The sequence below is a fragment of the Apus apus genome, chromosome Z (genome assembly GCF_020740795.1).
Source record: "Apus apus isolate bApuApu2 chromosome Z, bApuApu2.pri.cur, whole genome shotgun sequence".
NCBI lineage: Eukaryota > Metazoa > Chordata > Aves > Apodiformes > Apodidae > Apus > Apus apus.
In genome coordinates, this window is record NC_067312.1 from 2,073,515 (window position 1) to 2,101,273 (window position 27,759).

The 27,759-nt window shown below is 44.7% G+C and overlaps 1 protein-coding gene across 3 annotated transcripts; it reads right to left on the reverse strand.

The window, feature by feature from the left end:
• Positions 1–1,894: 1,894 nt before the first annotated feature.
• On the reverse strand, positions 1,895–27,164 carry SMAD4 (SMAD family member 4). Of its 3 annotated transcripts, XM_051642493.1 has the most exons (12): positions 26,864–27,164; positions 16,813–17,201; positions 15,683–15,857; positions 15,226–15,255; positions 13,469–13,684; positions 11,600–11,719; positions 11,354–11,464; positions 9,181–9,231; positions 6,731–6,914; positions 5,738–5,906; positions 4,439–4,577; positions 1,895–3,297 (listed from the first exon to the last, which is right to left on the reverse strand). In XM_051642493.1, the coding sequence occupies exons 2-12, from the start codon at positions 17,059–17,061 to the stop codon at positions 3,086–3,088; spliced, it is 1,656 nt and encodes a 551-aa protein (XP_051498453.1). In that variant the 5' UTR covers positions 17,062–17,201; positions 26,864–27,164; the 3' UTR covers positions 1,895–3,085. The 3 variants fall into 3 exon arrangements, with proteins under 3 accessions (XP_051498453.1, XP_051498455.1, XP_051498454.1); XM_051642495.1 differs by lacking the exon at positions 16,813–17,201; XM_051642494.1 differs by lacking the exon at positions 11,600–11,719.
• Positions 27,165–27,759: the final 595 nt, after the last annotated feature.

Here is a 27,759-nt window from a genome sequence, read left to right on the forward strand (position 1 = left end):
CCAAACCAACTTAAAACCCTCTAAACCTTCCGGTGCTAATCCCAGCTCTCCAGTACACCAAGTGCCACCTGCAAGTGCTCCAGCACAATGCCTGTTTTGAGGAGCACGTAACTGAGGGGGAGAAACACAAGGGGTCATGACTTCAGCAAAAGAACCAAGCAGAACAGACAGGAAGGGGATGGTGAGAGGTTGCAAGCTGGAAGAAAAAAAAAATCATCCTCCTTGAATTCACCCAATTTGAGACATTCAGAGCTGAGGGAGGAGATGAGATCAGGGTGTTCCTGACATCTCTGCCCGGGGAGGGTCACAGCTGTCAAGGAGCTGGAACTCTTTCCTGAAGCTCAGAACAACATGCAAAGCTGTCAAAGCCTGAGGGTGCTGCTGCTGAAGGGTTTCCAACCCATCACACACTGCCTTCTTCTCTGCCTGGTCATGAAAGAACATAAATTAACTCCCAGGCAGGTTAAAAAATAAGGTGAAGTGTCCCACTGTGCCCTTGAACAGGTACAGTTGCCAGCTGGGTGTTTTTACTGCCTCACACAAGAGTTCAGAGTTCTCCTGAGGTGGAGCCTGTGATTTCTTGGTCCTGATCAACTCATCTGATGGTGTTTTTGTTGTTTTCTTCTGAATGGGTTTTGCCATCTAAATATCACACTGTAGGTACCACTCACTGGAGGGAGAGGCTTGAACAACAGCTGCAAGAAAGCCTGAACAGCTGGATTCCTTCAGACTGTAATACAGGCAAGAACCCCCACAGGCTGAAGCAATCTTAAGACCATTTTAGCAAAGTTTGGCACAATCCAAACCAGTACAGAGAGTCTTCTGTGAAGTAACCATGTACAGATCAGGCCTCCACCCAGATAAGCACCTCACAAAACCACAAAGTGAAACAGGGACTACTAAGCTCATGGACTCCTAATCAAACCAAAGTGAGGTGGACTCCTCATCAAATCAACACTCGAATCCCCACTGAAAAGGTGAGACACCTCCCAAAAGCTGAGGAACCTCGAGCCCAGCAGAAAGAGAAGGGCAGAGAATTCCCAAGGGAGGTTGGCAAGAAGAATGTGTAGAGAGGCTTTACATTTCTTCCCCCAAATCAAGTTATCTGTGGGGGATGAAGAGTAACCAAGGATGAAGATGAATAAACTCCTCTGAGCCTGCTGCCAGAACCCTCTACTGAACGTGTTCCTCAAGAGTGTGAAGGAGTTTGGACAAACTAGATCATCAGGAGAGACAGGAAAATGAAAGTTTTCAACTAGAGACCTTGAGAAAAGCAAACACTGTCCAGACATCAAGAAGCTGCCACAGAAGAGGGAAAATTTAAAGAGAAATGAAGTATTTTAGAAGTCTGAAGAAGACAATGCTGCTCTTGGAAGTATGGACAAAAGTCATCTGTCTTCTGTGCCTCCACACCTCAGAGAGGAACAATGACCCTTGACTTCTGCTAGAAGGATTTCAGTGTATGGGAGAAGCAACATCTAAAGAGCCCTCTGCAGATTCCTGAAGCTTGGCAAAAAGCTGCTGGATAAGCTCTTCCAAGACTTCTGTTAACCACTACCACTGTGCTGCCAGGCTGCTCAGCACAGCAGGGTGATCCAGCAGTGCTTGAAGGATTTCAACTTGGAGCCTCTGCACTTTTAAGCCTGTTTAATTAAGCTCCAACACCCACCTATGTGCTGGAAAAGAAGGAATTCCTGCTCCTTCTTCATACTCCACTGAAGAGCCAAGAGAGGACTAAGGAGGGAAAGGAAGAAAAACTGGGACTTACTTCCTGGCAAGTTGAAACCAAGTAAAATTCCTCCCACTATTGGCTGCTGCTGGTCCTGCCAGGGAAAATCATCCATCACTCAAGATGAAAGGTTTCAAGGTGCAGAATTACATGAGAGAAGCCAACTAAATTTAGGAAAATCCAGGTTTCCATCCTTTTATTGATACTAGTCACTAGAGAGAAAAGCATACATATTGTATCTGTCATACAGTCAATACATCTGCAATATTTTCCTTCTTCCTACTTATCAATTCTCTAGACAAAGTCATTGCCAATTGATCAGGTCCTTGATGGCAGAGGGCTTCAAATAACCAAGAGGTATAAAAACAAGTTTGCCATCTTGCCCTGAGTGGAAATGGTGAACAGAGAGCCAAAGGAAAAAAAAACCAACCCCAAAACCAACTGGATCCTAAATCTGGGTGGCATCATGTTCTCCCATGATCTCATGCTATGGGCAAAAAGAGTCATGAAGCTTTTGCTCGGGTGACAAGTCAGGAGTGGGTATGAAAAATATGTTCCTGCCATCAGGTTCTTCCTGCACAATTTCAGTGGCAACTTTGCAGCCTGGGTCTTTCATGTCCTGTTTTCAATCTGAGTGCCAGCACTGAAAGAATCCATTTTCCTTTAGTGTTTTAAAAACTTGTCTATGGAAATAAAAAGCTAAGGATCTTTTCTTTTTAAAAACTAGGGAAGGAAAAGCCAGGCTTCTTTTCCTTGCTGTTTTGAATCATTCCCAACCTCCACCTCAGCTTCTACCTTTTCACCTGGAAAAAACTAAAAATCATCATGAGATAGTCAACAAAAATCAAGGAGTCTTCAGACAACTGTTGTTCCCTAAAAAAGAACATCACAAATCTGTTGGAATTTTTCAAGTCGCTACAAGGTAAATGTTTCTTAACTATGAGAAGGAAAATTTCAGATATAAATATATATATAATATATATTTCTGCATACAAAAGGCTCCTGTGAGGCTTATCACCAAGATGCCATGCTAGAGAAGGAAAAAGGGAACAAACCCAATACTGTCAAGTCTCTACGAGGCCCTTACCTTTCACTTTTAAGCCCTGAGCCATGTATTTCTGACCATTACACTTCTGAGAAGAACTGAAATCCAAATTCTGCCTGTTCAGTTTCTTTCTGCTAAGAGCAAGGAGGCAAACACATTTTTAAAACCTGGTTGGAGAAGATTAAAGCAGGAAAAAAAACCAACAAAAAAAACAAAACAAGAAACAAAAGTAAAATATCTCTTCAGGTTATAAACAGAATTCTATTTTACAATCCACCAGCCTCCCCCATCTCCCAAAGCCCGGGGGGATCTCAGTCTAAAGGTTGTGGGTCTGCAATGGGCATGGTGTGAAGTACTTCATCTAGCAGCTGGAGGGCCCGGTGTAGGTGGATTTCAATCCAGCAGGGGGTCTCTTTGATGCTCTGTCTCGGGTAATCAGGTCCCCAACCTTTTACAAAACTCATCCTGAGGATGCACAAGCGGCGAAGATCATCCACACCGATCCCAGCAGCAGCTGACAAACCTAAACAGGAGAGGGTTCAAGTCAGTCTTGATGGACACAGGGTGGGTTTTCAGCTGGTTGCTTGGCCAGTCACTCCTGTCTGCTTGGCTCTGTCTTCAGCACAATTCAGAGAATCACAGAATGGTGAAGGTTGGAAGGGACCTTAAAGATCATCCAGTCCCAACCCCCCTGCATGGGCAGGGACACCTCCCACCAGCCCAGGTTGCTCCAAGCCCCATCCAACCTGCCCTTCAACACTGCCAGGGATGGGGCAGCCACAGCTTCCCTGGGCAACCTGGGCCAGGCTCTCACCACCCTCACACCAAAGAATTTCCTCCTAATATCTCAGTCTCCTCTCTCTCAGTTTTAAACCATCCCCCTCATCCCATCCCTCCCTGCCCTTGTCCCAAGTCCCTCCCCAGCTTTCCTGGAGCCCCTTCAGGCACTTGAAGGTGCTCTAAGGTCTCCCTGGAGCCTTCTCTTCTCCAAACTGAACACCCCAACTCTCTCAGCCTGTCCTCATAGCAGAGGTTCCCTCTCACCACAGCCAAGGCCAATCCATTTTTCTACATCTCTGCTATAATTATGTCACATCTCATAGAATCCCAGAATCCCACAGGTTTGGGTTGGAAGGGACCTTAAAAACCATCTAAGTTCCAACCCCTCTGTATGGGCAGGGACACCTCCCACCAGCCCAGGCTGCTCCAAGCCCCATCCAACCTGCCCTTCAACACTTCCAATTACTTAGTGCATGAATACAGCTGGCAAACTTCAAATCAAGACAAGTTAAACCATCTCCCCAAAATGCCCTCAGCAATTTCCAGGATAGCTGGAAAGAGCCATTTGGCAAGGAATCCAAAAAACACTATGGCACATGAAGGACTCAGAGACATGGAAGTATTTCCACTTGGAAAAGGGCTTCGGTACAATTTCAAGGATTTAGAATTCAGCAACTAGGTAATCTCTAGCCCAGAATATCTCCAAAAAAAAAGAAAAAGGCAAAACACCCTCATATTCTCTTCTTCCTCTTCTCAAGAATCACTATGAAGTTTCCCTAAACCTCCTCAAGGATTTTGCTGCTCAGTAATCCCCATTGTTTGGAGCAAAGTGTTCTCAGGTGAGAAAAAAAATAAAAGGGAGACCAAGCAGTTAATGCACTTACTAATGGCTGGGGCTATTCCACCTACTGATCCTGGTCCAGGGATGTTTCCAGCTACTGCAGCAGCTTGGGCAGCAGCAGCAGCTTGGGCAGTGGCTGCTTGTTGCTGCATCTGACGGTGACACTGGCGTAAATCAAACACCTTTAAAACAACAAACAGAGTCTGTGTGGTTCCGTCAACCGTGCACTTAGCCAAAACAATGAAGAATTCCTCCCCTCCCACCCCTGATAACCTGTTTTCTCTCCCAAACCAACCCCTAGTCACAGCACACACTCTCCAAGCAAACCCTGCCTGATTAGCTGAATTCCTAACAGAAATAATCCATTAAAGCTGGTTCTTGGAGGCTCTTCTCACATGATGTTACCACCACGACCTGGCTGAGCTGTGCAGTGCCTCCTAAGGAACTGACTGCAGGATCAAAGTCTGAAGGATGTTAAGAAAATCCCAACGTGTTAATTAAATCCCAGGAATAGGCCTATAAATACAAATGGAACCCTACAAGTTGTGCTTAACCTTGTCAGACTCGATTCCTCTTCACTGCTTTGCTGAAATGTGTTGGCCTGTTTAAAAGAAACACCAAGAACTGCCAGGCCTGAAGTTGTAGCAGTTTCTATCTCCATGATCAGGGCTGGCACTAAATCCCTGAGACCTCTGTTCTCACACTAGAAAGCTCAGAGACACAGAGGCTGGTGGGGTTCCTTCCACCTTCAGTGCACAACCTGCCTGCAAACCTGAGGATTAATCAAGAAATAAAACCTCTCTGCAAACTGCAAGTGGTTTAATTCTAATGAAAGGATGATTTTGTGCAAGTGGGGCTTGTCCTGAGTGAATGTTCAAGCCACGTCCAAGTAAGAAGCTCCTGAAAATAATTAGTTTCCATGCCACTGTGATCTCTGGATCATTTTGTGCACATAGACACTTGAAAACACCCTTGACATTTCTGCATTTAGACAAACTTGGCCAACTTTTCCTGTCTTGGAGAAAGAAACAGAGAAGCTATGCTGAGCATTTTAGTAGCAGTTCATTGAAACCTGTAAGGCTGAAAATGCAAAAAGCTGCTATCAAGATGGTTTGTGACAATCAGTTCCTGCTGTAGTACCTGGATGCTATTTCCAGCTCAGAGTCCCTGACAAAAGTCATCTTAAGTGACCTGTCAAATGCAAAGCTTTAGTTTGTTTTTTTAAAGGATGGTCAAGAGCAAAGTTACATTTACTCCAGTGCCTCCTAGCTGCCCTAACCATGACAAGAACCAAACGAATGCTATTTCATCCACAAATTCCCTCTAGGAAGATGAAACCAACCTTGATGTATGCACTTGGGTAGATCTTGTGAACAGCATCCCCTGGAGCACGTCCTGCCTCTCGATCCAGGTAGTAGCTCTGGACAAAGACTGCATGGTCACTGAGGCATCTCACCCACACATCCCCTTCTCCTTTGCACTCCAGCTGCACCCCTTTGCCTATGTGCAACCTTAAAAAGAAGGACAGTTCCAAACTGGGTACTAGAAACAACATCTTGACTAAATAAAGCATCATTTTCCAGATCTCAGTTGTCTGTGGTACCTTACATTTACACTCCACTCACACCAGAACTTGAAATTGTGGTTGTTACCTTAGAATTAAGTTAGTCTAGAGCTACATAAAATCTGTCAAGTCAAAAAATTTGCAATAAGAGGCAAAGATCAATGGGAAATACAGAATGTAGAAACAATAACTGAGGAGCAGCTACAGCACTCCCTGCCAATGCAGAGCTCGGCAAGCAAACACATCCACTTCTGTTCAGAAGTGGCAAATCTCACTGGTACAGAAAGTCAGTCCAGCACACCTCCCAAAGCCACATTTTCATGCAGAGCTGTATGTTCACTTGGATCTCATGACAGCAACCCAGCATTTCAACTGTCACCATGCAACCTTTGTAGACATGGAATCATTTTCCTCCTTTTCATTTCCAAAAAAGAAAAATAAAAGGTGCAAGATGCCTTGGGTTTCCTCTGCTCCCAAAAAGCCTAGCACATGCAGGGTGGGAATGAGTGACAACTGCTAATCTGATCCTTGAAGGCACAGCCTTGGGAAGCAATAGAAAGCAACGTGCTGCTGCAAAGCTCTGGAGGGCTTGTCACACAACTCCTGTTTGGAACAGCACAGCAGTGGCCTGGACAAACATCCTCTGCTGGAGTTAATTCAGTTAAAAGCAACACCCCATTTGTCATTTCAAGAGGGAGACACACACTGAAGGTGAAAGAAAATATGATCCAAGCTCCCAGAGAGCTGGAGCTCCTGGGCTCTGCTGGGTACCTTGCCCTCTCGATGGCTTCTGTCCTGTGGACATTGGAAAGCTGGCCCAGGCAAAACCGGTCTCCTCCGGAAGGATCCACGTATCCATCAACGGTGACAATGGGACAGCTGGAAGGGACCTTGAATGTCTCCCCAACTTGCACGTCCATTTCAAAATATGCAATTGAACACCAGTATTCTGGAGCTAAGGAACACAGACAATCCTTGAATCACACACGGGTTTGGGTTGGAAGCAAAACTGAAGATCATCTAGATCCAGCCCCCCTGCACGGGCAGGGACACCTCCCAGCAGCCCAGGTTGCTCCAAGCCCCATCCAACCTGCCCTTCAACACTGCCAGGGATGGGGCAGCCACAGCTTCTCTGGGCAACCTGGGCCAGGCTCTCACCACCCTCACACTCCAGAATTTCCTCCTCATGTCTCATCTCAATCTCCCTCTTCCAGTTTTAATCCATCCCCCTCATCCCATCCCTCCCTGCCCTTGTCCCAAGCCCCTCCCCAGCTTTCCTGGAGCCCCTTCAGGCACTGGAAGCTGCTCTAAGGTCTCCCTGGAGCCTTCTCTTCTCCAGGCTGAACACCCCAACTCTCTCAGCCTGTAATCAGCTGGTTGGAAGGCACAAAAACCCCACAAACCCACTCCAGACAATCATTGCAGCTTTCTGCAGCCCTGTTTGTCCCTCAGAGTAAGGGAGAACATTCACTTCAGAGAGTCCAGACAGGCAGAGACATGTCTGCTAGCACAGAAACATACAACACTACAACCAACTCTGTTTGTATTTGAGCCCACATCAATGCCAGTTTGTAAGTAAAATTTGTCAAGTCCTTGTATAGTTCATAAGATCTCACAAGTCTTTGCACAGTTTATAACTCTAGTTTATTATATAAACCATCTGCATACCTATACCTTATGTCTACAGCTTGATTTTGTCCTCTTTCAGCATAAAGAAGTCATATATATGTCTCTACTCAGGGCTAGGCTGATAGAAACTCACTCTCAAACAGGCTTAAGAGGTAAGTATAACTGCATCCTAGATGAAGTCAGTTTTGTTCTCTATCCTCCTGCAAAGCAAACCAGATTTGGAAAGCAGGGCAATGAGGGGAAAAACACCAAAGATCACACACTGATTTTTGTCTGCACACAAGAAAAGTCAGGCCTGGGATAGAACAGGAAGTATTAAGCAAGGGAGCAGAACAAAATGGCATCTTTTAATAGCAAAGAGGTGATTTTTTAACTCAAACTGTTCTCAAAACTACAAAGGCAAGATGGTATTTGGAAGAAAGAACCACGTGAGGATACAGAATCCCAGCCCTCTGGAGGATGCTGCTGAGACCCCAGCACTCCAGGAAGGGAGGAAACCTGACAAAGCACAAAGTGATTTTGTGTCTCTGCTGCTTTGTGCTACCTGGGGGCAAGCAGCTTGTCAGGCCTCCTGCAAGTTTGTGTGCTGTCAAGTGTCAGATTTTCTCCCTTCAGACACAGGAAAACCTGAAGTTGGAACAAGCTTGAGTAAGTGGGGATTTTGGGGGCCTTTGCTGACTCTGAGGGCCCATTTCCACAGGAGGCATTTGAGCAGCTTGGTGGGGAGGGTAAAGAAAATCAGCAGCACGGGGTACTTGAGGGAAGGAGAAGAGCTAAGGTGATAGGACCTAAAGCACAGCAGGAAAAAGAGCTCTACATAAAAACTCATGAAAAAACAAAAGGAGCATCCTAAATAATAGGAAATACAACTTAGCTAGAGATAAGTTCAGCCAGCAATTAGCAACAGTTTTACTTCTGGTACTGATTTAGTCACTGGCCAATGAATAAATGAAATAAACTTTTAGGCTCTTTAATTATGCAGGTTAAAAGCTTTGATGTTGTTAAAAACAAAATTCCACCTTGCACCTGCAGTGGAGCTGGTTTGTGCCAGAAGAAAAGAGCACTTTGGTTCTACTAACTGCTACCATTAATAAATGCTCTTGGAAGGAACCAGCTTGAAGACAAAGGTCCAAAGAGGAGCTTCAGCACCAAAATTAAAAAGGGCTGTACCCAACTTCTGGATTTCTATGAATCCAAGAGGGCTCTGGAATGACCTAAGCTCCATGATGTTTCTAAGCAGGCCAAAAGTACAACTTGAGGCACCCTGTGATGTTCAGGACATTCAGAGTTCAGACACCTCCAGGGTAGAAACTGGCTCAGGAAACTGGCTCAGTGTGGGCTTAAGGATTTCAATTTTGGACTTAAGCATCTAAATTAAATTCAGTTCTCAAAATATGTTGCTGTTTCAAAGCAGAGGTTCAAATAGAAAAAAAATCCTTCTCACAAAATGGTTCTTCTCCTTCTTTCCCCTTCCCTTCTCAACATGTCTCACTAATTTCAGAGTACTTGATATAATAAAAAAAACCCCTAAAGACTCAAAACAAAGTTATTGGCTTTCACAATATTAGCATTACAGGTTAGATTTTACTCACCAGGATGGTTTGATATAGGAGGCTGGAATGCAAGCTCATTGTGAACTGGCCCTTTAAAAGAAAACACATCATTTATTTTACATAAGGAAAAAAAGAAAGGTTGTTCTTTCCTAGCTTGTTTTCCTATGAGAAATGACTTGTGGGGATGCCAGGTGTTATAAAACCCAGTAATTCCTGAATCAATTGGCCACATCTGACAGGGGAGAAAAATGCCCACAGAAGAATTCCACTTTCAGAGGTTTCCTAAAAATTCAGAAGCTGAGCAGAACTAAAAGCTCCATTAGTATCCCAGGAGGAAAGATTTCATGCTGCTTCAGCCAGACCCAGCTCCAGGTGACAGCAGAAAGCAGAGGCAGTGGGGAGATGTGATAGAAACAGGACTGGGGCTTCTCATCTGCCCCTAAGTTGGGCAAGGAGAAACTCATCTTCATCTTCTAGAGGCATGTGATGTAAATCTGTCTGAAATGACACTTCATTAATCCCATCAATCACAGAAGGAGTTGCCCAGCATGGGGTGGACTTGGCCATAAGAAACACTCCCTGAAGATTGGGGGGAGAAAAAAAAAAAAAGCCCTAGAAAACCCATTTTCTAAAGAAAAAAATAGTAAATAAGGCCTTGATAAGAGTCAGTTTCTTCTCTCCTCTTCCATAAACTCACTAGGTCCCTCACAGGCAGCACAGAACAAGACTTTAAACATAGTATTCCAAGTAGCAGCAGCTTTTGCAACAAGATGTCAAAACAGGCAAAATGTTGGTAGGTGTCAAAACGTGCTACTTTCTGAAGTGAGAAATGGCAGCAGGCAAGAGAAGCTCCCTGTGGTACCACCAGCCAGTTACAAGTGTTAGTTAGGGAAGGAGTCATGCATTGAGAAACATTTACAGAGTATCTACTGCACCTGAGCAACATTTCCAGACTATCTACTGCACCTGAGAAACACTTCCAGAGCATCTACTGCACCACTACATTTTTTACACCCTGGTATTTCTGACAAATCAGATGGCAAATGAAGTGGGATCCTAACAGAAGAAAACAATTAAACTTAATAATTGTAGCTCAACCACAATGTTCTGGACAGAGACAAGCTGAGAAGTCATTTTAACCTGAACTCACAAGATTCCCTCCCCTCCACTAACTGCTACAAACAGGGGATCTGGTTAAGTACTGTGTAAGTGAATCAAGAACTGTTGTGGCTTTTTGCCACAAAATGTAGAAAACCTTTAATTTGGGTGGGGTTTTTCTGAACTATCCTCATCATGCCTATGCTGGGTTAGACACACTAAAAGTATGAGCCCTTCTTTTTTTCCTTCCCATCTCCTGTACCTTCAAACAAAAGGTTTTGGTGCTATTTCATAAATGAGAAAGACTTTCAAGTCTGTGTGCCAAATGTAGCAATGAATCAGCCTGTGGCAAGACCACTTTATTGACAAGTATTTTATTGTTTTCACAAAGTTCTTTTCAACTGGCCAGTGTACACAGAGACTCATCTTCCAAAGCTTAACAGTCCAAAGACTGTTACATCATTTAGATGACTTCAGAATTTCTAGAAAAGAAAAACAGCCTGGAGTGTTGAGAGAACAAAATATTCAAATAACACACTCTGAATCAACTTCCTTTCCTGCAAAGGAAATATTTACTACCAGATTGCAAACCTTCTAAGGTCTAGAAAGGAAATGGTAGTTTTGTTAGGTATGGTAAAGTGTCTGATGGTATCAAGGTAGCCAGCTATCTGAATTTCTAATCTCTGCTGCTTTAAAGAAGGCAAGTCTATGAAGCTCTTGCATTTCACAGAATCATGTGATCTTTTGGGTCGGGAGGGACTTCCAAGATCATCCAGTTCCAAGCCCCCTGCATAGGCAGGGACACCTCCCACCAGCCCAGGTTGCTCCAAGCCCCATCCAACCTGCCCTTCAACACTGCCAGGGATGGGGCAGCCACAGCTTCTCTGGGCAACCTGGGCCAGGATCTCACCACCCTCACAGTGAAGAATTTCCTCCTCATGTCTCACCTCAATCTCCCCTCTCCCAGTTTAATCCATCACCCCTTGTCCTCAATACAAGCCCTTGTCCCAAGTCCCTCCCCAGCTTTCCTGTACAGTAATGGGAGTTCTACAATAAAAAAAAAAAGGGAGGGAGGGTACAAAACAATCTCAAAAGCTGAAAACAAGCTGCTTACAGTAATGCCCAGGGTGCATGGGTGGGTGATGCTGAAGATGGCCATTCTGGTGGTGAGGTATGGTGGGTGTGTAGGCCGCCGTCCGACTTCCAGTCCAAGTTGTGGTGCTATCTGGGAACAGCAAAGTGTGGTTGGTTTTAAAGGGAGTTTTTCTGCATCTTCCCCTTCTAATCCTCTAATTTCTCCTCAACATTTGGAAACTGGTTTTTAGCAAACTAAGAAGAGTGCAGGTATGTGTATACTCACTGTGATGGTAAGTGGCTGGCTGAGCTGTAAACCCATTCTGCTGAGCTCCTGGCTGAGGCCCTGAAGCAATCTGTAAGAGTCCATCACTATGGCTACCTGTCAATATACTGGTAGGTTGACCTGGTAAAAGAACACACTACCTATTCATGAACGTTCCAAAATTTCAATGAAGAAGAGGCTCAGCACTACTGGGTAGGAAAACACACCCAACTAAGGGCACTGCCATACACAGTTCCTACAAGTCTGGTTTCAGTCTTTTTTCCACCCACCAGTGTCTCAGGAAACTCAAACTCTGCATCAGCTAATGTTGACAGCCTTAATATTTCAGGAGTCCAAGTATGCAGAGAACTCTGTTTATCAGTTGCAATCTGTGCTGTGTTCACATCTCATTTTTCAGTTGGAAAGAGATGTCACAGGTTTTATTCAATAACAGAGCTGGAGTAGAGCTGGTATGAAGCCAAACAGGCCAACAGTAGGTCCAGCAAGTTGCTTATTTGCAGCATTTTTAAACTACTGTTCCCAAGAAGGACAATCCTTTCAATTTATGTCCTCCAAAACATACTGAACAGTATTTTCTTTTTAAAAACAGTGCTGGAATCGAGCTGCAAATATCACTGGACTCCTTCCTGAAAAAGTCACTGGTTTGTTTTGGTTGTTGGTTGGTTTCTTTCAAAAAAATACTTCAAGAATTGCCTAAGCTTTGAAGTAAAACTACAGAGATTTCAGAAAAGGTTAAAAGAATTGGATTTTAAAAGGCTTCAGCTCAGCCATTAACACTAAACTGATCAGCAGTTTCACAAGTACACTTGCACTCTCAAGCTGGTTTGGCTAGCAGAATTTAACACGTTGAAAACTTGAATTAAAACCTAAAAGCAAGTTGTTTTTTCATGTCTACTTGGCTCCAACAATTACAGAACTGATAAGAAAAAGTTCTTGACTATAAACTGTTGTGCAAAGGCAATACAATTAAGCTGCTTATCCTTTTTTAGCTGCTGGAGACAAAGTCACTGTACCCCAGCTTAGCAAAACCATCATTAGTTTAAGCAAGAAAGTCATCAGCTAAAAATAAAGAACATTATCAAAATCCCATGCACCACCCTCAACCCAATCTGAGCACATGAAACCCATTGTATTCACACATCTTTGATATTCAAGTGACAAAAGAGGAGGTAAAATTCCTCCAAACTTCACTCATTTCCCAGTCAGGGGTGCAGGACCCCATGTCCATCACTGCTTTACTACCTGGCTGGAGTGAAGTGTGAGGTTTGATCTCGGCAAACCAGACTCTTCCACTTGGACCAAATGGACACAGAAAAGCACAGAAAAACTCCAAATGACTCATGGAAATACTAATCAAGGCTGTCACTATGGGCCAGCATAAAAATCCCCAAGTTAAAACTGGAAGAGTCATTTTGTCAGCTGTGGAACACTAAAGAATTGTCTGGAAAGCTCTTGATTCTGTTACCTTGTATCTGTTTGTCCTCCTGCTTGCAGTTGTAATGAAATAATTAAATCCTCCCATCCCTACAGCAATTATTCCAGTAATAGCCATCATGTTTTGTCAGTGCTCAATTGCTTTAACATTGTATCACTGAACCTTTGGCATATCCCAAAGAATCTTGTAACACTCACGTAGTGTCAGTCTCCCTGAAAAGAGACTGGCTCACCAGGAAAAGTTACTCTAATTATGCTGCAAGTGAAAACCTTTTGTTAAAAACTTACAAGACTGCCCAGATCACATCACCACACACTTCATCAGGGCAGTGTGGCAGCAGCCCAGTTGCAAGGCAAGATCTACTCTGGCAAAACTCAGTGGTCATCTTTGAGCTGTCACATTTTTTTTTTTGTACACAATCCCGATGATCTTACTTGTTGAAGCCACAGGAATGTTGGGGAAATTAGTGGTGCTGGTAGTGCTAGCCTCAGTGGGAGCTAACATGGCTGGGGTGCTATAAGGCTCTGTAGATGCCCTGTTACTTGGTGGGTGCTGGATGGTTTGGACTGAATGGCCTTCAGCAGAAGACAAGGATGGCTGCCCCTCGTAGTCATGAACGTATTCGTCCTTCACCAACATGCTCGATGGAGCTGTGGAGAAGCAAAGAGGTGAAGACACCAAGCAAACCCACTCCCAGGACTTAACCACAAATTGCACTGCTACTGTCAAGCCATAACAATGCTACTCCAGGATTTAACCTATCCAAACATTGCTAAAGCACTCCTCTAAATTGCAAATCAAAGCTTCAAGCCAGCAGCAGGGATTTTTGGAGCACATCTGGAGGGGAAAGAAACTGTTTGTTTTGCTTCCTGCTACCAAACAAGCAGTTCAGTCCCACACCTGCAGACTCCCAACAGCATTTTGTTTTCCAGTCCATCACTGTGTGATTGGACATGGTTAATAAAAGGGAAATATATTTTGCCAAGCACCTAAACATATGTTAATACAGTAGCTGACAAACCAGTTTCTAGCATACAAGAATCTCCACAAAGTTCCCATGAAACACATCATTCATGGACAAAGCACATTAAAAACTTCATGCATCCCTTCAGTAATTTCAAGCAACTCCCACCCAAATGGACTGGAAACATCAAATTCACATTCAGAGACAACAGAACACTTGATACTTAATGTAGTCACCAATTCAGAATATTCCACAGTGTAAGGAAATTGCTGCCATTGACAAGACAACCATTTATTTCTTTAAGTCCTATTTCTATAGATCTTATTTATTTATACAGGTCCTATTTCTATAGGTCCTATTTATTTATACAGGTCCTATTTATTTCTACAGGTCCTGTTGAGCATGTTCAAGTCAAACTCTTCCACTATAATAATCCCTATAATCATTTTTCAAGCAGCCTTAAATACACTAAAATCTGCACTAATTTTCTGTCTCCTGCTGCAAAAACAGCAGCACCACAAGGAAAAACTTTTAACTGCTGCCTAGTGAGCTTTGATTCCTTACAAAAGGACCATTTTCCAGAAGACACAGGTAATAATGCAAATTAGGAGAGCTAAGCACACAAGTTACAGCTTGTGAAGAGTTTGTTGGGTTGTTTGGGGTTCTTTTTTTAAAGTAATTTTTGCTTGAATACTTGTAATAATGTGCTAAAGACACTGGATTACCCAAATTCTCTTCTCTTGATCATGTTCTTTGGCCATTTATTGTCCAGTTTCTCTCAAGTTTCAGGGCCTGCTTCATTCAACTGCATATTTATTACAGGATTTCTATTATTTGCTTGTTAAACTACTCATTAAATCATAAGCATCTATTATTCCCAATTCCATTAATTAGTGTACCATCCAGGTGCACAGGTTTTGGGGTGTTTGGGGTTTTTAATTAGCAGCATTCAACAGTGAAGTGTTTGGTTTCCTTTTTTTGTTGGGGTTTCTAAGTTGCAGGCAACGAAAAACAGAACAGAACCACAAGCTGAGCTGAAGCCTCAATGTAAAGAATTTATCAATCCTTGTCTCTCAGATGCTACTCAGCTGCTTTTCCAAAACTGGTGAGACAAATGCACTTCCATCTGCTCCCCATACTCCCTCCCAAGGAGACAGAGAGGAATAAACTGAAGAGTTGAACACAGTTTGTGCCCACAGAAATGCAATCATCAACAGAACTACTTACCAGAACTCTGTAGTGTCAGTCCTGAGAGATCTTTAAAAAGAAGAAAAAGAAAAGAGGGGGGGGAGTGTGGAGGATTATACACACAGAGGTATTCAACAGTGTTTGATCATTGAGTTTATAAGCTTTTAGAGACTGGTGCTACAGACTTGACATATCACACCCCCCAACACAAGTCTCAAAGCTCAGGTATTCCCAGGATACACGTGAACTATAGGAACGGTGAGCAAAGCCAACAGAGAGGCTTAAACAAAAGCCACAAACTCTTCTTTCAAATTTAGAATAAAGCTAAAAGAACATCCCCATTAAGAAGATGGACTAGAGCACATGAGGAGCCACTAATCACAAGATCATTAAAAGTTAAAGTGCTTCTAATTCAGGCCTGCAGTTTCTCCCCTCCAAAGGAAAACATGCCCCATCTCATCCCCACTGTTCTACTGGAAATCAAGGGTCTACTTACCAATGCCAGGTGATACTACACGCTCATAATGGTAAGGGTTTACACAGACACTGTCACATTTTAAGTCAAAAGCATACTGACAATATTTAACATGCTTGAGTTCATTTTTATGAAGATCAGGCCACCTCCAAAGCCGAGCGTAAATCACATGAGGGAATCCCTTGCGACCAGCCACCTAAAAAGCCAGACACAAAAGTGGATTGGGAAAAGTAGCAAAAGCATTTGTTTTCCTGAGGAGCAAAGCTGGAAGAGGACAAACCAACCCCCCAACCTCCCTCCATCATCAAATTATGGGGGGGGGAGGGGAATAAAAATAAAAATAAAGGTGGTGTAAAGTTTACCCAAAGTTCTGCACTCAAAACATGCTTCTATGGGGGTTTTGTTACAGTTAAGTCAACACTGTGATTCTTTAGGAAAAAAAATACTGGACCCAAAATGGCAGAAGCAGAATTTGTGCTTCATGGAGTATGTATGGTTACCTTCCCCACCATGGATGATGAAGGAGCTTTGCCCCAGAAGAAGAGGAACGAGGCACTAAGCTACACTGTAAGGAATTTCCAAGGAGAAGAAATGCCAATCCATTAGACTGAAAAAAATCAATCCATCTTGAAATTAAAATTCAAAAATTGCTTCTAGGGTAGACAGAAAGCACGCCAGCAAACATGACATCTGTCCTGGAAGAAGGAAATCCCAAGCCAAGCTGTGCAGGTACTGAGTACTGACAATGTAAGGCTAAGAGAAGTCCTCAGTGCAGACTCCTTGGAGTACCTCAGCAAGGGATCACAGGCCTTTCTTCACACTGCTGAGCAACACTGAGCTAAGAGAAGCTTCTAGTGAAAATACCAGGATTAACAGCCAAATTTGTGACGTGAGCCTGCTTTTTACTGCCACACACACACACACACACGCTTGGTTAGAAGGGCTGATCCAACCCCTTCTGCTCCTTTGGGGAAAAAAAAAAAAAATCAGCAAGTACTGCAGCAGCCCAGAGCTGCAGCCACCAAACGTGCCTGCAAAAAGGGGGTGCAAGAGAAGATCTGCTCTTCCTCAACACTCTAGGATCCTGCTCCACTCATTCCTGCTCCAGCTTCACTAGGAGGAAAACATCTGATTTTTTCACTTGTACTAACCTGAAGCCTCCCATCCAGCGTTCTCTGTATTGTAACACACTTGCTAGGATGAGCTCCATTTGTGGTTATAGCTGTAATCAAAGAATCCAATTCATCTTTTTTCTCCTTTAGCTTTTTAACTAAACTTTCAATTGCGCGTTTGGCAAAAGTTTCACTCTCTCCACCTTGACGATGGCACATCAAGCTGTGAACAATGCTCAGACAAGCATCATTACTTGTTGGTGTGTTAGTAATAGACATATTGTCCATTTGTCACTGTTTGGTTTTTTGTTTTGTTTGGTTTTTCCTTTTCAGATCAAATGTCAGTTTTGGGGGCTGTTATGATTCTCAAGCTGATGAACAAGAGATGATCCAAGTTAAGTGTTAGATGTACTGTCCCTTGGTAAAACCTAGGAGGAAAAAATAGCTCCATTAGAATTGGTTGTAACAAATGGCAGATCATGTTTCTAAGGAAGTCTGTGGGTTTTTTTGCTGCTTTTATTTTCAAGCTAAGTGCAGGATATTAAAAGCACATGAAAAAACTTGTCCCACGATAGCCAAAACATGCTTAAGACACTGCTTGCACAGTTTTAGATAGGAGATGATTTTTTTTTCCCCTAGTAACAGTATTGAAATAAAGATTATATACATGTACACATAGTATGTACATATAGAAAGGCAGGGATTATTAGATGAAGTAGGAAAAGGAGAACAGTGACAATGATTTCCTATGGTTTATGCTGGTAGGATGAAACCAGGTGAAAACACTGACTGGCAAGCAAAGGCATTGATTTCAACAACATGTGAGGAGTGAAGAAGCAGGAATGCACACCAGAATCAGCTGTCATCTTTCTTTCATCATCCTGTTCAAGTAGTTCAGCTATGTCCTGACCTCTGACTAACCTTAAATTGTCTTGGCTAATCAGAAAGGCAAAAAAAACTCTACCTGGCCATTAGCTTAACACACATTTCTGGAAATCACTAACATGTGTGTCTTTATATATGAAAAATCCAACATTTGACTTGACTTCCTTGGATCCAGCTGCTTCTGGATCAAGACAAATCAACTGAATTCACCAAAAAACCCACTTCTGAATTGTCTCAAGCAGAACTGTCTTAATTAGACTAAATGTAAGAAAAGGAATAAGTTCATCCTAACACATTTGGCCTTCAAACTCGATTTGTTAAGAACCTGCAGCAGTTTCTGGTCCTGAAGACATCCTTCTCCAAACCAGCAGACCTCGTCCTTCTGAAGTTCCCTTTAATTCACAAATGAGAAGAAGAGCTGGCCCGATTCTCTCAATTCTGAATGAGCTAATTAATATGCTTTAGCCAGAAACATAGGGCAGGTTTTATGCACTCACAGAAAATGACTCTAATGTTGTTAAGAAGCTGCTCTGGTTCTTCAAGCTTCAGGTCATCATCCAGTAACACCATTCTACCAACTAGGAGGTCTGACTTAAAAACCCTGGCAGCAAATACGTGTAAGTGATCTTACCACCCTGACATTTCCCAAGTGAACTTAAAATATAAGCCCTTCTGTTGTTCTCAGCCATGTAAATAAAATATATTTGACTTGAATAGTTAAGGAAAACAGTTTGCTCGCATGATCTGAGGAACACATCCAGTCAAAGACCTGCTGCTGCACTGGAATTTTCCATGTTATTAGAGGTACAGTAGTAGTAGCTATTTATTGGAAACAAATGCACTGCACAAAAATAAGAGTGGGATGTTAATTTAGGAAGTTCAGGCATCACACAAATTACAGTGTGAATGCATGGTTTCCCTTCTGGTCAAAGAAATATTGCACCACAACTCCAGTATATAACAATTATATAAGGAAACCAAGTCTTCCCTCTTTCATTTTTTCTCCAGTTTCAACTAGAATACTGCGTGTTTTGGGACACTTGGAAAAAACACATCACAAATCCTTCCCCTCTGCTCCATTTTCAAGTCTTCTTCTTTTATAGGGATGCTTTTGGACCTAATTTCTCCCAAAGGAGAAACCATTACCTCCAAGTTTGAGTAAGCTCATTTTACCTAGCTAATAAAGCTTCTCCCTCAACTCTAGGTCTTTCTGTGCTTCAACTCACTAAGCCTCTTTGAAAAGTCAAGCTTAACCTGCCAGTCATTCTCCATGGCAACCCACACTTGCATAAAACCATAAAAGCTTGCCAGCTAAAACAGAATAGAACATCATTTTCCTTAAATATAAACCAGCATCTCAGATAGATATGCATAAATAATCATAAAGAAGTGACTAGATAAAGCTATTAGTCAAAAGAGCTTTAAATAAGGAGATGCTTAAAATTAGATATGCAGCTCTATCTTCTACACCCCTACGACCATGAGTGAGGATTGTGCCCCCTGACTTTCAGGTGACTAAGATCAAGCAAAGAAATCCTTATTTGAAGTGGAATGATCTTCAGAAATGTTGAGTCACCCCTCAGCTGCCACTGCACTCAATAGGAGCTTCTGACTATTCAGCACTTTTGAAAGCCAGGCCACTTGTTTAGGATTTTGAATCCTGTCACACACTGCTGGTGTGTGATGGCATGGGCATCCAGGAGCCTTCCTTTTCAAGTCCCCCCTGCAGAAATCCTCTCTTTATTCTTGCCATTTCCATCCCCAGAATAAAAGGGGGTCAAGGTCAGTGGCCACCAACCTGGCCCGTGTTGATAAATCATAGATTCAGAATGGTTTTGAATTGGAAGGGACCTGAAAGATCATCTAGTTCCCACCCCCCTGCATTGGCAGGGACACCTCCCACCAGCCCAGGTTGCTCCAAGCCCCATCCAACCTGCCCTTCAACACTGCCAGGGATGGGGCAGCCACAGCTTCTCTGGGCAACCTGGGCCAGGGTCTCACCACCCTCACACCAAAGAATTCCCTCCTCAAGTCTCACCTCAATCTCCCCTCTTCTAGTTCAAAGCCATGACTCCTTGTCCTCTCCCTCCCTGCCCTTGTCCCAAGCCCCTCCCCAGCTTTCCTGGAGCCCCTTCAGGCACTGGAAGGTGCTCTAAGGTCTCCCTGGAGCCTTCTCTTCTCCAGGCTGAACACCCCCAACTCCCTCAGCCTGTCTTCATAAGAGAGGTGCTCCAGCCCTGTGATCATTTTTGTGGCCTCCTCTGGACACGTTCCAACAGGTCCACATCTTTCTAGTTTTGGGGGCTCCAGAGCTGTGACATTTCTCTTGAAGCACCCAAGGCACCAGTGTATTTTGCAGCCAAGACTGCACGTTCCACAAACTCAGTTTCACATCAACCAGCCCTCCAAGCCTATCTTTGACTGAGTCACACATTCAAGAGGTGCCTTCACACCTTCTTACTCTATTACTTTCATGTGTGCAAATAAAAGCAAAATGCAATCTTAATGCATGATATTTTTAGAAGACAGCCTTTGAAGATAAGGTTCCAGCATGCCCTCAGCAATGGAGTGCTAGATGTTCTGCTAAACAACAGCATGGTTGCATGATTTAACCTTTATTTGATGTAAGCATGAAACTCTGAAATCGTCCCTCAGCATGTCCCTTGGCCCAAGGTGATCCCACCCTACAGCTCCAGTGGAATTTGCAGTGGAACAGACTGCTAAACACATGGAGCAAAGAGCTTCCTTCCCTTCACCCAGGAATTCCATGGAAACAGCAACGGGTAAGAGCGTGTTTTAGGGGGAAAGGGGCAGGAAAAAAGAGCCAGGGGACAGGAGGAAAGCAGCAGCAGGAGATGGAGCTTGTATGAAAGCTCTTGGCTTTTCCTAACAAGGAACAAGAAGATATTTCTCTCCCTTTTGCCATGGTGTGATGCAAGCAAAAGACAGGAGAACTAAAATGGAACTGCTGATGTCAAATGCTAACAAGTTACAAAGTTAGAGAGAAGTACCTCGTTATGTTCTAGTAAGTAATTTATTCCAACAACTAAGTATGAATGGGTATGTTACAAAATGAGCAACAGCAACTAGTGCTCTGCCATAGTCTGAGAGCAAGATCCTCTGGAGAGGACATAAATGTGAGAGACAAAAGAAGTTAAGACTGCCAGGCAATTAACAACACCTTTGACGATCGATAGCAAACACGCTGCTATCTCAGAGACCTGATAAATAACCATTCAGTGAAACTCTTCCTCCAAGACTTGAACAAAGACCATGGCTTTTCCACACACCCTACTTGCCCAGGGCTGCCTTGCTGAAGGGTGATGGATCTTTTTAGCCTCGGCAGTGAAATTCAAAACATGAAGCAGCTGTCTACAATTAAAACTGCAACACTGGTGCCACATGCCTCATTTTCATGGCTGTGGCTAATTCTGCCAGAAATGGTTACCTGAACAATATAAATAGATTCTAAAAAAACACAGTATGCAACCTCATGTAACTAAAATCAAATATATTATTGACTTATCTGTGTGGAAGGAACTTCACTGAGCTCTCACACATGCACTTCTATGTATCTTACAGGCAGGAAAGCAAAATAAGCACTGTACAGACTCCAACTCTTCCACTGTTCTCAGATCAATGGCCACATTCTCCCAAACCTGCAGTTATTTTAGTGGTGTGACCAGAAAACAGAGACTGGGTTTAATGTTCAGCATCTCCTGTTATAGCTCAGAGCTCCACGAGAGGATTCTCATTTGTGGAAGCAAGGTGCTCCAGATCAACTAGATAAAAAGGGGCAAAGCCCAAAAAAAGCAGATGAGATGTCACCCAGAGGGATAACCAAGGCATTTATGGAACAGAAAATTAATATTCCACTTTGTTTGCCAGTACCTCTTCAGCTGCACCAGCAAGATATAATATTATAAGCCAGCATGGCTTAAGAAAAAGTGCTTTTCCATGCCAAAAACCAAGGGTAACAAAAACAGCATGAGCCATGACTTCCAAATATTTGCAGCAACTCTTCAGGCAGCACACGAGTATTTAAGAGATAGGATCATTTGGAAGGCCTCACCCAAGCTGCTGAGGTTTATTTCAGTTTGAAATTCTTCATCAAAAGAGCACGCAGATGAATACAGACCCAGACAGAGACACAGGCAGGGTCTGAAGAAGGTACAAGGGGTTTAGGAGGGGGAAAATAAGGTTTTCTGCTTTCATGGTTAGAAAAAACACATGGACTTGAATTCCTTGCTGTCATAGATGTGCTACTAGAGAAACTCAGCTCAGACAGAAGAGCAGGGACTGCTAAAAAAACCATGAAGTCTTCACCTAAACTCCCTTCTCAATGTGCCCTAGCTGTTCAGCCAAGCAAATTTTGAAACTCAGCTGAAAAATCCCAACCAATTCCCATCCCCAGTACTCGAAAGAGGTTAAAATTTGCTGAGAAGTGACTTTGATTTATTTTTTTTTTTCCCTATGTACTGAGCACAACCTTCAAGGAACACTTTTCACACTCCCAAGCTGCTTATCTTCCCCCTCTCCTCCCACAAAAGCCACACTCTGCAATTTGGGGGAGAAAGATCAACCCCAAAACAAGAAAAGGAAATCATAGGGCTTACGCAGACAAACCAGGCGGTTATGGATGGAGCTGGAAGTCAGGGATGGAACCCAAAGGAATATGATCCAGGCAATCAGCAATCCAACAGCTCAGGCAGGACACTGATAGGATACCCTACCCTGGTCATTTACAGTAGGGTTTAAACCAATCACAGCTGCAGAGGGATCAAGTTCACCAAGAAACTCGGTCTAAAAATGTGACAGTCCAAATGCCACCAGATAATTACTTTAAGAGATGGGCAAAAGGCCAAAAGTCCCTGCATGTTACTTTCTTAGCATCTATTTTACCAAGTTTCTACAGCAAACTAGGTATTTTCCAAACCTGAGACTCTTGGGAGACTTCATAGCTTGCAGGACAAACTAAGTGAGAAGTAGTTGTGATTAGGAGTGATCAGGTAACACTTTGCTTGAAAAGCTAAGGTGGTAAGAATTGGGCAGTGCTGTATTGAAAGCAAAAATAAGTGAAAAAATATAGTACAGCCTTGGCACAACTGGAACAAATAGCTCCTGCAGGTGTTAGGGCAGCAATGGCCCTCGGAGAAGATGTTTGATAGAGAAAGCTCAGAAAAGAGGTTCCTCAGGGTGCAGAGATGCTGGTGGGGAGGGCTAATAAACATGCCAAGGAGGGAACATCAGCACACAGGAACAGATCAGAAGGGAATGAAGAATGCAAGATGGATTTGCAACCACATGCACAAGCAGCCTGAAATAAAGAGTTGTGATGGGAATCCAACCAGCCTGCAAAGTTAAAATGTAAGGAAAAAAAGGTTTACAGGTGCTATGTATCAGGTGACACACTTGGGGAAGTAACTTTTAACAGTGAGGTAGAGAGAGATGTGCTATCTTCGTGTGCAAACCCATCAGACAGCAACCCTTTGTCACCTCAGAGCATTTCAAAGGTTCCTTCACACGGATTCCAAAGAACACAAACACCAATTTTCAGCAGCAGTTATGCAGAAGTGCTCCATGATGCATGAAAATAAATCAGCCTGAGAGTTTTTAGTGCTGGTGTATCTGTGTAAGGGCTGGTGTTTGTTACAAACATGGACAGGGATGCTCAGGATGATAACACAGAGCAACTAAGTGAGTCTAATGGCATTCACCAGGTACAGCAAAGTGATTCTATTGATGCTACAAAACTTAAGAGATCTTGGCCATTATCCACTAGAAGGGTCTCAGCAAGTCAGCAGATTTGCAGGCAGAATATCCTTTGTGATGAGCCACGACTTGAGTATCACCACTATGGTCTTCAAAAGAAGAAAAAAAAATGAAGCTCCTCTCAGCTGAGCTTTCAAGTAAAATAGAAAATAAACCCCATGTATATTGCAGTAACAAAGGCTGGTGGTGCTGTGTGATGGCAAAGAGGTACAGCCTGCAGTTCTGGGGGGTCATCAACTGGGGTGAGGAGGGAAACGAATCAATGCAAAAAATACCCTAATGGCCAAAACCATACTGCCAGATTGCAAATATGAAGGGAATTTTTTGAAAAAAACTACCTCAAAAAAAATAAGGATTGTTTGCTTGAAGCTGCCACTGATGGTCCAGGAGGATTTCCCAGTAAGAGCACTCCCAGTGCTTTGATAACAGGCACAGTGCTAACAAAGTGGCTAATTAGAAGAGCGTGCAAAATGACATCTTGCTAGAACATCTCACAGGAATAAAGGACAAAAAAGGCTCTTGCATAAGCTGTTGCCTCCAAAATTAGACAAACACAAAGATGTCAGAAAAGCAGCATGCACTTTGGATGGCTTTTTAACCACCAAAACATTACTACTGAGTTTTGCTGTTTAATAATGCAGTGGTGGAAGTTTTATGACAAACACGCTAAAGAAAAAATCCATAAACCAATAAAACAAAAGGCAGCTCGTGATTTGATGAAGATATGAATAAGTGATTAAACTGCAAATACTTTCCAGCACATCAGACTATTATCTACTTGCCCAAAGGGTGAACAGGAACAAAATGTTTGTAGGCATAAGAACAATTAGCATTAAAGAGGATGAGAAAGAGTCCTAAGCAGGTCCTGCACTCACACTGTTCTGCACAAGAAGAGCCAACATTCCCCAGAACACTATTTTTGTGCATGTATCTGCATCACCAGTATCAATTCTGCTCATCTCCCTGTCAGCAGCTAGAAAAACTTCAGGCACATGACAGCATAAAAGGAACTGGGGAAGAGTTTTAGACAAATCTGAGTGGCAACTCTTTCATCTTAACACTGAACCCGTGAGGAAAAAGAAGGAGCAGCCATTTCTGTGTGGAAGAAACGGATCTGATGGAGCTGCCCAAGTGCAGCTCTCACCATCTCCCCCTCCTCTCACCATCTCCCCCTCCTTTCAGCTTCCACCTGTGCACTTCCAAAAGCACTTGACAAATGCAACAGCCTGATCCTGCAAGTGGAGCAAACATTGCTGCTGCACAAGCTTCCAGGTTTTTTCATCAAGGAACTAACTAAACATTAAAAAACCCACCCAAATCCTTCTCTTGTCTTTGAAGGACTTGGGGGCAGGACATGATGAGAAAAGGTAGCACCACTCTGTTGATGTGACTACATTTGCACAGGTGTTAAACCCCAGAAAGTTGCATTTTTCTTTTTTGTTCCCTTTCCCTACTTTGTATTGTTGAGAAAGCATCCAGCTGGAAAATAATCTCCTCCTTTCAATACAGGCTTCTGTATGGCCAGAGAAGAAAGAGACCAGGAGAGTGGGAAGGGCAGGAAACTCCTCTACACCTGGATCTATTTCCACAACACAGCTCTAGACACTGAGATTCACACTCCCTCACCCCTTGGTGTCCCACCCAGCCATCCCCCTCCTCATCCTAGCATTCCTAGGGGATGGAAACCTGGGAAGGGCAGGAGAGACCATGCTCAGAAAGCAGCAGGTGATGGAAATTCTGGCTGTGGAATGACAGATCCTGCAAGCCAAGCCCCATCTTCTTGCAGAAGGCTCCTTTCAACGGGACAAACAGTAATTTGGCCAAACCTCACAAACAGAGGAAACAATTGTGGCCACGCCAGGCAATAAAAGGAAGAGTCAAGCCTTGCTCAGGCAGAAGTGGTGTGATTTCTCACTTGGCCCTAAGGTTTCGATGCCCCAGCAACAGGTGGAGGAGATAATATCTGTTCTCTATTGTCATCTGCACCGGGATAACGCTCTCTGTGTTTGGTCGAGGTTTTGGGAAAAGAAATAAAAGAAATAATCATCACCTCTGGGCAAAGCAAGCATGGAAAATTCCAGTCCCGAGCAAAAGTAAGAGTTTTCTCACAAGGTTAACAGGCCTAAAATTCCAGCAGGACCTTAACGACAGCCCGGCAAAGGCTGCTCCTCCCCAGGATCTGCTCTCAGCACCTTTGTTCTCCACTCAATCTGTCGGTACCTCTCAAAACTCCCAGGCCTATTGTGCTGGCTGCGCCTGAATGCATTATGTAAAGAGCCATCGACTTAAAAAAGGAATTCTAATCAGCTAGAGAACACTGACTGCTTCTCTTCAGGCTTCAGCTCTTTGAAATAAAAGTTTCTCTATCAATATTAAAAACACATGCTTATGCAAGAAGCAAATCAAAGGAGGTTGACGAATGCAAAGTGAGAAGAAACTCCTTCCAGGAGCAACCGGGCCAAGATAAGAGGAGGGCCAGAAGGACTAGTTGCCTGCTTCTCAGGGATGAAAATACCTTGAGTTTTATAGGGCAATGTTTCAAGAACCCTCGGTGGAATTACCTACAGCACCGACCGAGCTACAAGCAGCACAAGAGCCTTGGGATTTAAAAGGTGACAGCTCTCCCAGAGCCTGAAATCCCTCCTGCCTGTTGACAGCAGCACAGGGTTCTGAACCCCAGAGGAGGCACCACCATCCTGCCCCGACCGTGTGTGTCTGACAACAATCGGTTTGCAGCTGGAGAATTTGGGCTCCGGGGAATAATAACACACCTGAAGCCACAACTAGATGAGCCCATCAATTAACCAGCCTCCCGCGGTTAAAGGGCTCAGCTAGGCAGCAAGACACAAACCTCCCTAAAAAAAGCCAACAGAAAGGGGACGTGAAGGGAAAAAAAAAAAAATACAAAACACACAACAAAAAACAACAAACCAAACAAACAAACAAACAAAAACCGTAGCAGTCAAGACGGACTAATCTCCAATGAGGAGCCGTTTCATGAGCAGCCCCGCGCTGGGTGAGGAAATCAGCTACAAGCACCGTTCTCTGTCAGGACCGCAAATAAAATGGCAGATTTGGGAGCGCGGGGCGGCTTCAGGCAGAAGCACCCAGGGGCACTTCCCAGCGTGCGGGGGAGAGGAGGGAGAGAGCGGAGGGAAGCGGCACCGGGGCCAGGCCGGCGGCAAAGCCTCGCCGGGAGGGCGGCGGGGTTTGGAAAAGTTTGGGTTTTTTTGGGTGGGGGGGGCCGGAGAGAGGGAAGGGCTGAGATCTGAGGCGGGGAAGGAGCGGCGGAGGGGGCAGGCGGGGAAGCGGGGCTGGGGGGAGGGCAGGGCGGGGAGGGGGGCCCGGCTGGCGGGGAAGGCAAGGCGGGCGGGAGGAGGAGGAGGAGGAGGAGGAGGGGGGGACGGGCCCGGGAGCCGAGAGCGGATGTTACCTGGGCCTGCGGCGCTGGCGGGGCGGGGGGGGAACCTTCGGTCGCCTCAGCCGGCCTGGCGGGCCGGGCCGGGCCGGGCCGGGCCTGGCCGGGCCTCCGCCCCCCCGCCCTCCGCCCTGCCCTCCCGCGGGGCTGCGGGCGCTCAGAGGGGCGGGAGGGGGGCCAGCGGGCCGCCCTGCGCCGGCCGCCGCCTTCCCGGGGGGGGCTGGTTGGCGTTGGTGTCGAGGAGGAGGAGGAGGAGGATGTTGATGTTGTTGTTGTTGTGGCGGCCGCCCCGGCCGCTCGCGCTCCGCCGACACGTCCAGGCGGCACCGCGCATGCGCCACATCCGGGCAACACACACCCCCCACCACCACCACCTCCCCCTCCTCCCCTCCCCGCCTGCGCACTGCGCCTGCGCACACGCCGTCCCCGCGGTTGGCGCGCAGCCCGCAGCCCCAGCGTTGGGCGGGCGGGCGCGTTTTCCCCGCTGGGGGGGGGGGGGAAGTTTTTTGGGTTGGCGTCCCACGGCCGCGCAAGCACGGCCCTCCCCCCGCCCCCCCAAAATAAGGCACGAGTGGAATAAATAAACCCCCCCCCCACATGCACAGCCTCATCCACGAGCAACCCCCCGAGGCGTCCAGCCCCTCAAACGCACCTGCAAAGCCCCGCTCAGGGTCACACGTGCCACCTCCACCAAGGGCTGGCCCTGGAAATGGGACCCCCCCCCTACAAGCCAAAGCCCCACACATGTAACCCCAAGAGATGCTGGGTCCCACAAAACCCTCCCCCGACAGGAATCCAGCTGAAAAAGGCAATGATTCATTCCATCTTCACGTCTCTGTGGTGTTAGGGCCACCCCTGGGGTACAAACCAGAAGGGACCAGGTGCAGAAAGTATCACATCCCCTGCAAAAT

Coding starts and splice junctions, on each gene's coding strand:
- SMAD4 (XM_051642493.1), bottom strand. CDS start 17,061: ATGGACAATATGTCTATTACTAACACACCAACAAGTAATGATGCTTGT. Junction 6,915..9,180: donor TCCTATATCAAACCATCCTG/GTGAGTAAAATC, acceptor TGTGTTCCTTAG/CTCCAGAATACTGGTGTTCA. Junction 3,298..4,438: donor TGGAATAGCCCCAGCCATTA/GTAAGTGCATTA, acceptor TCTCCTGTTTAG/GTTTGTCAGCTGCTGCTGGG.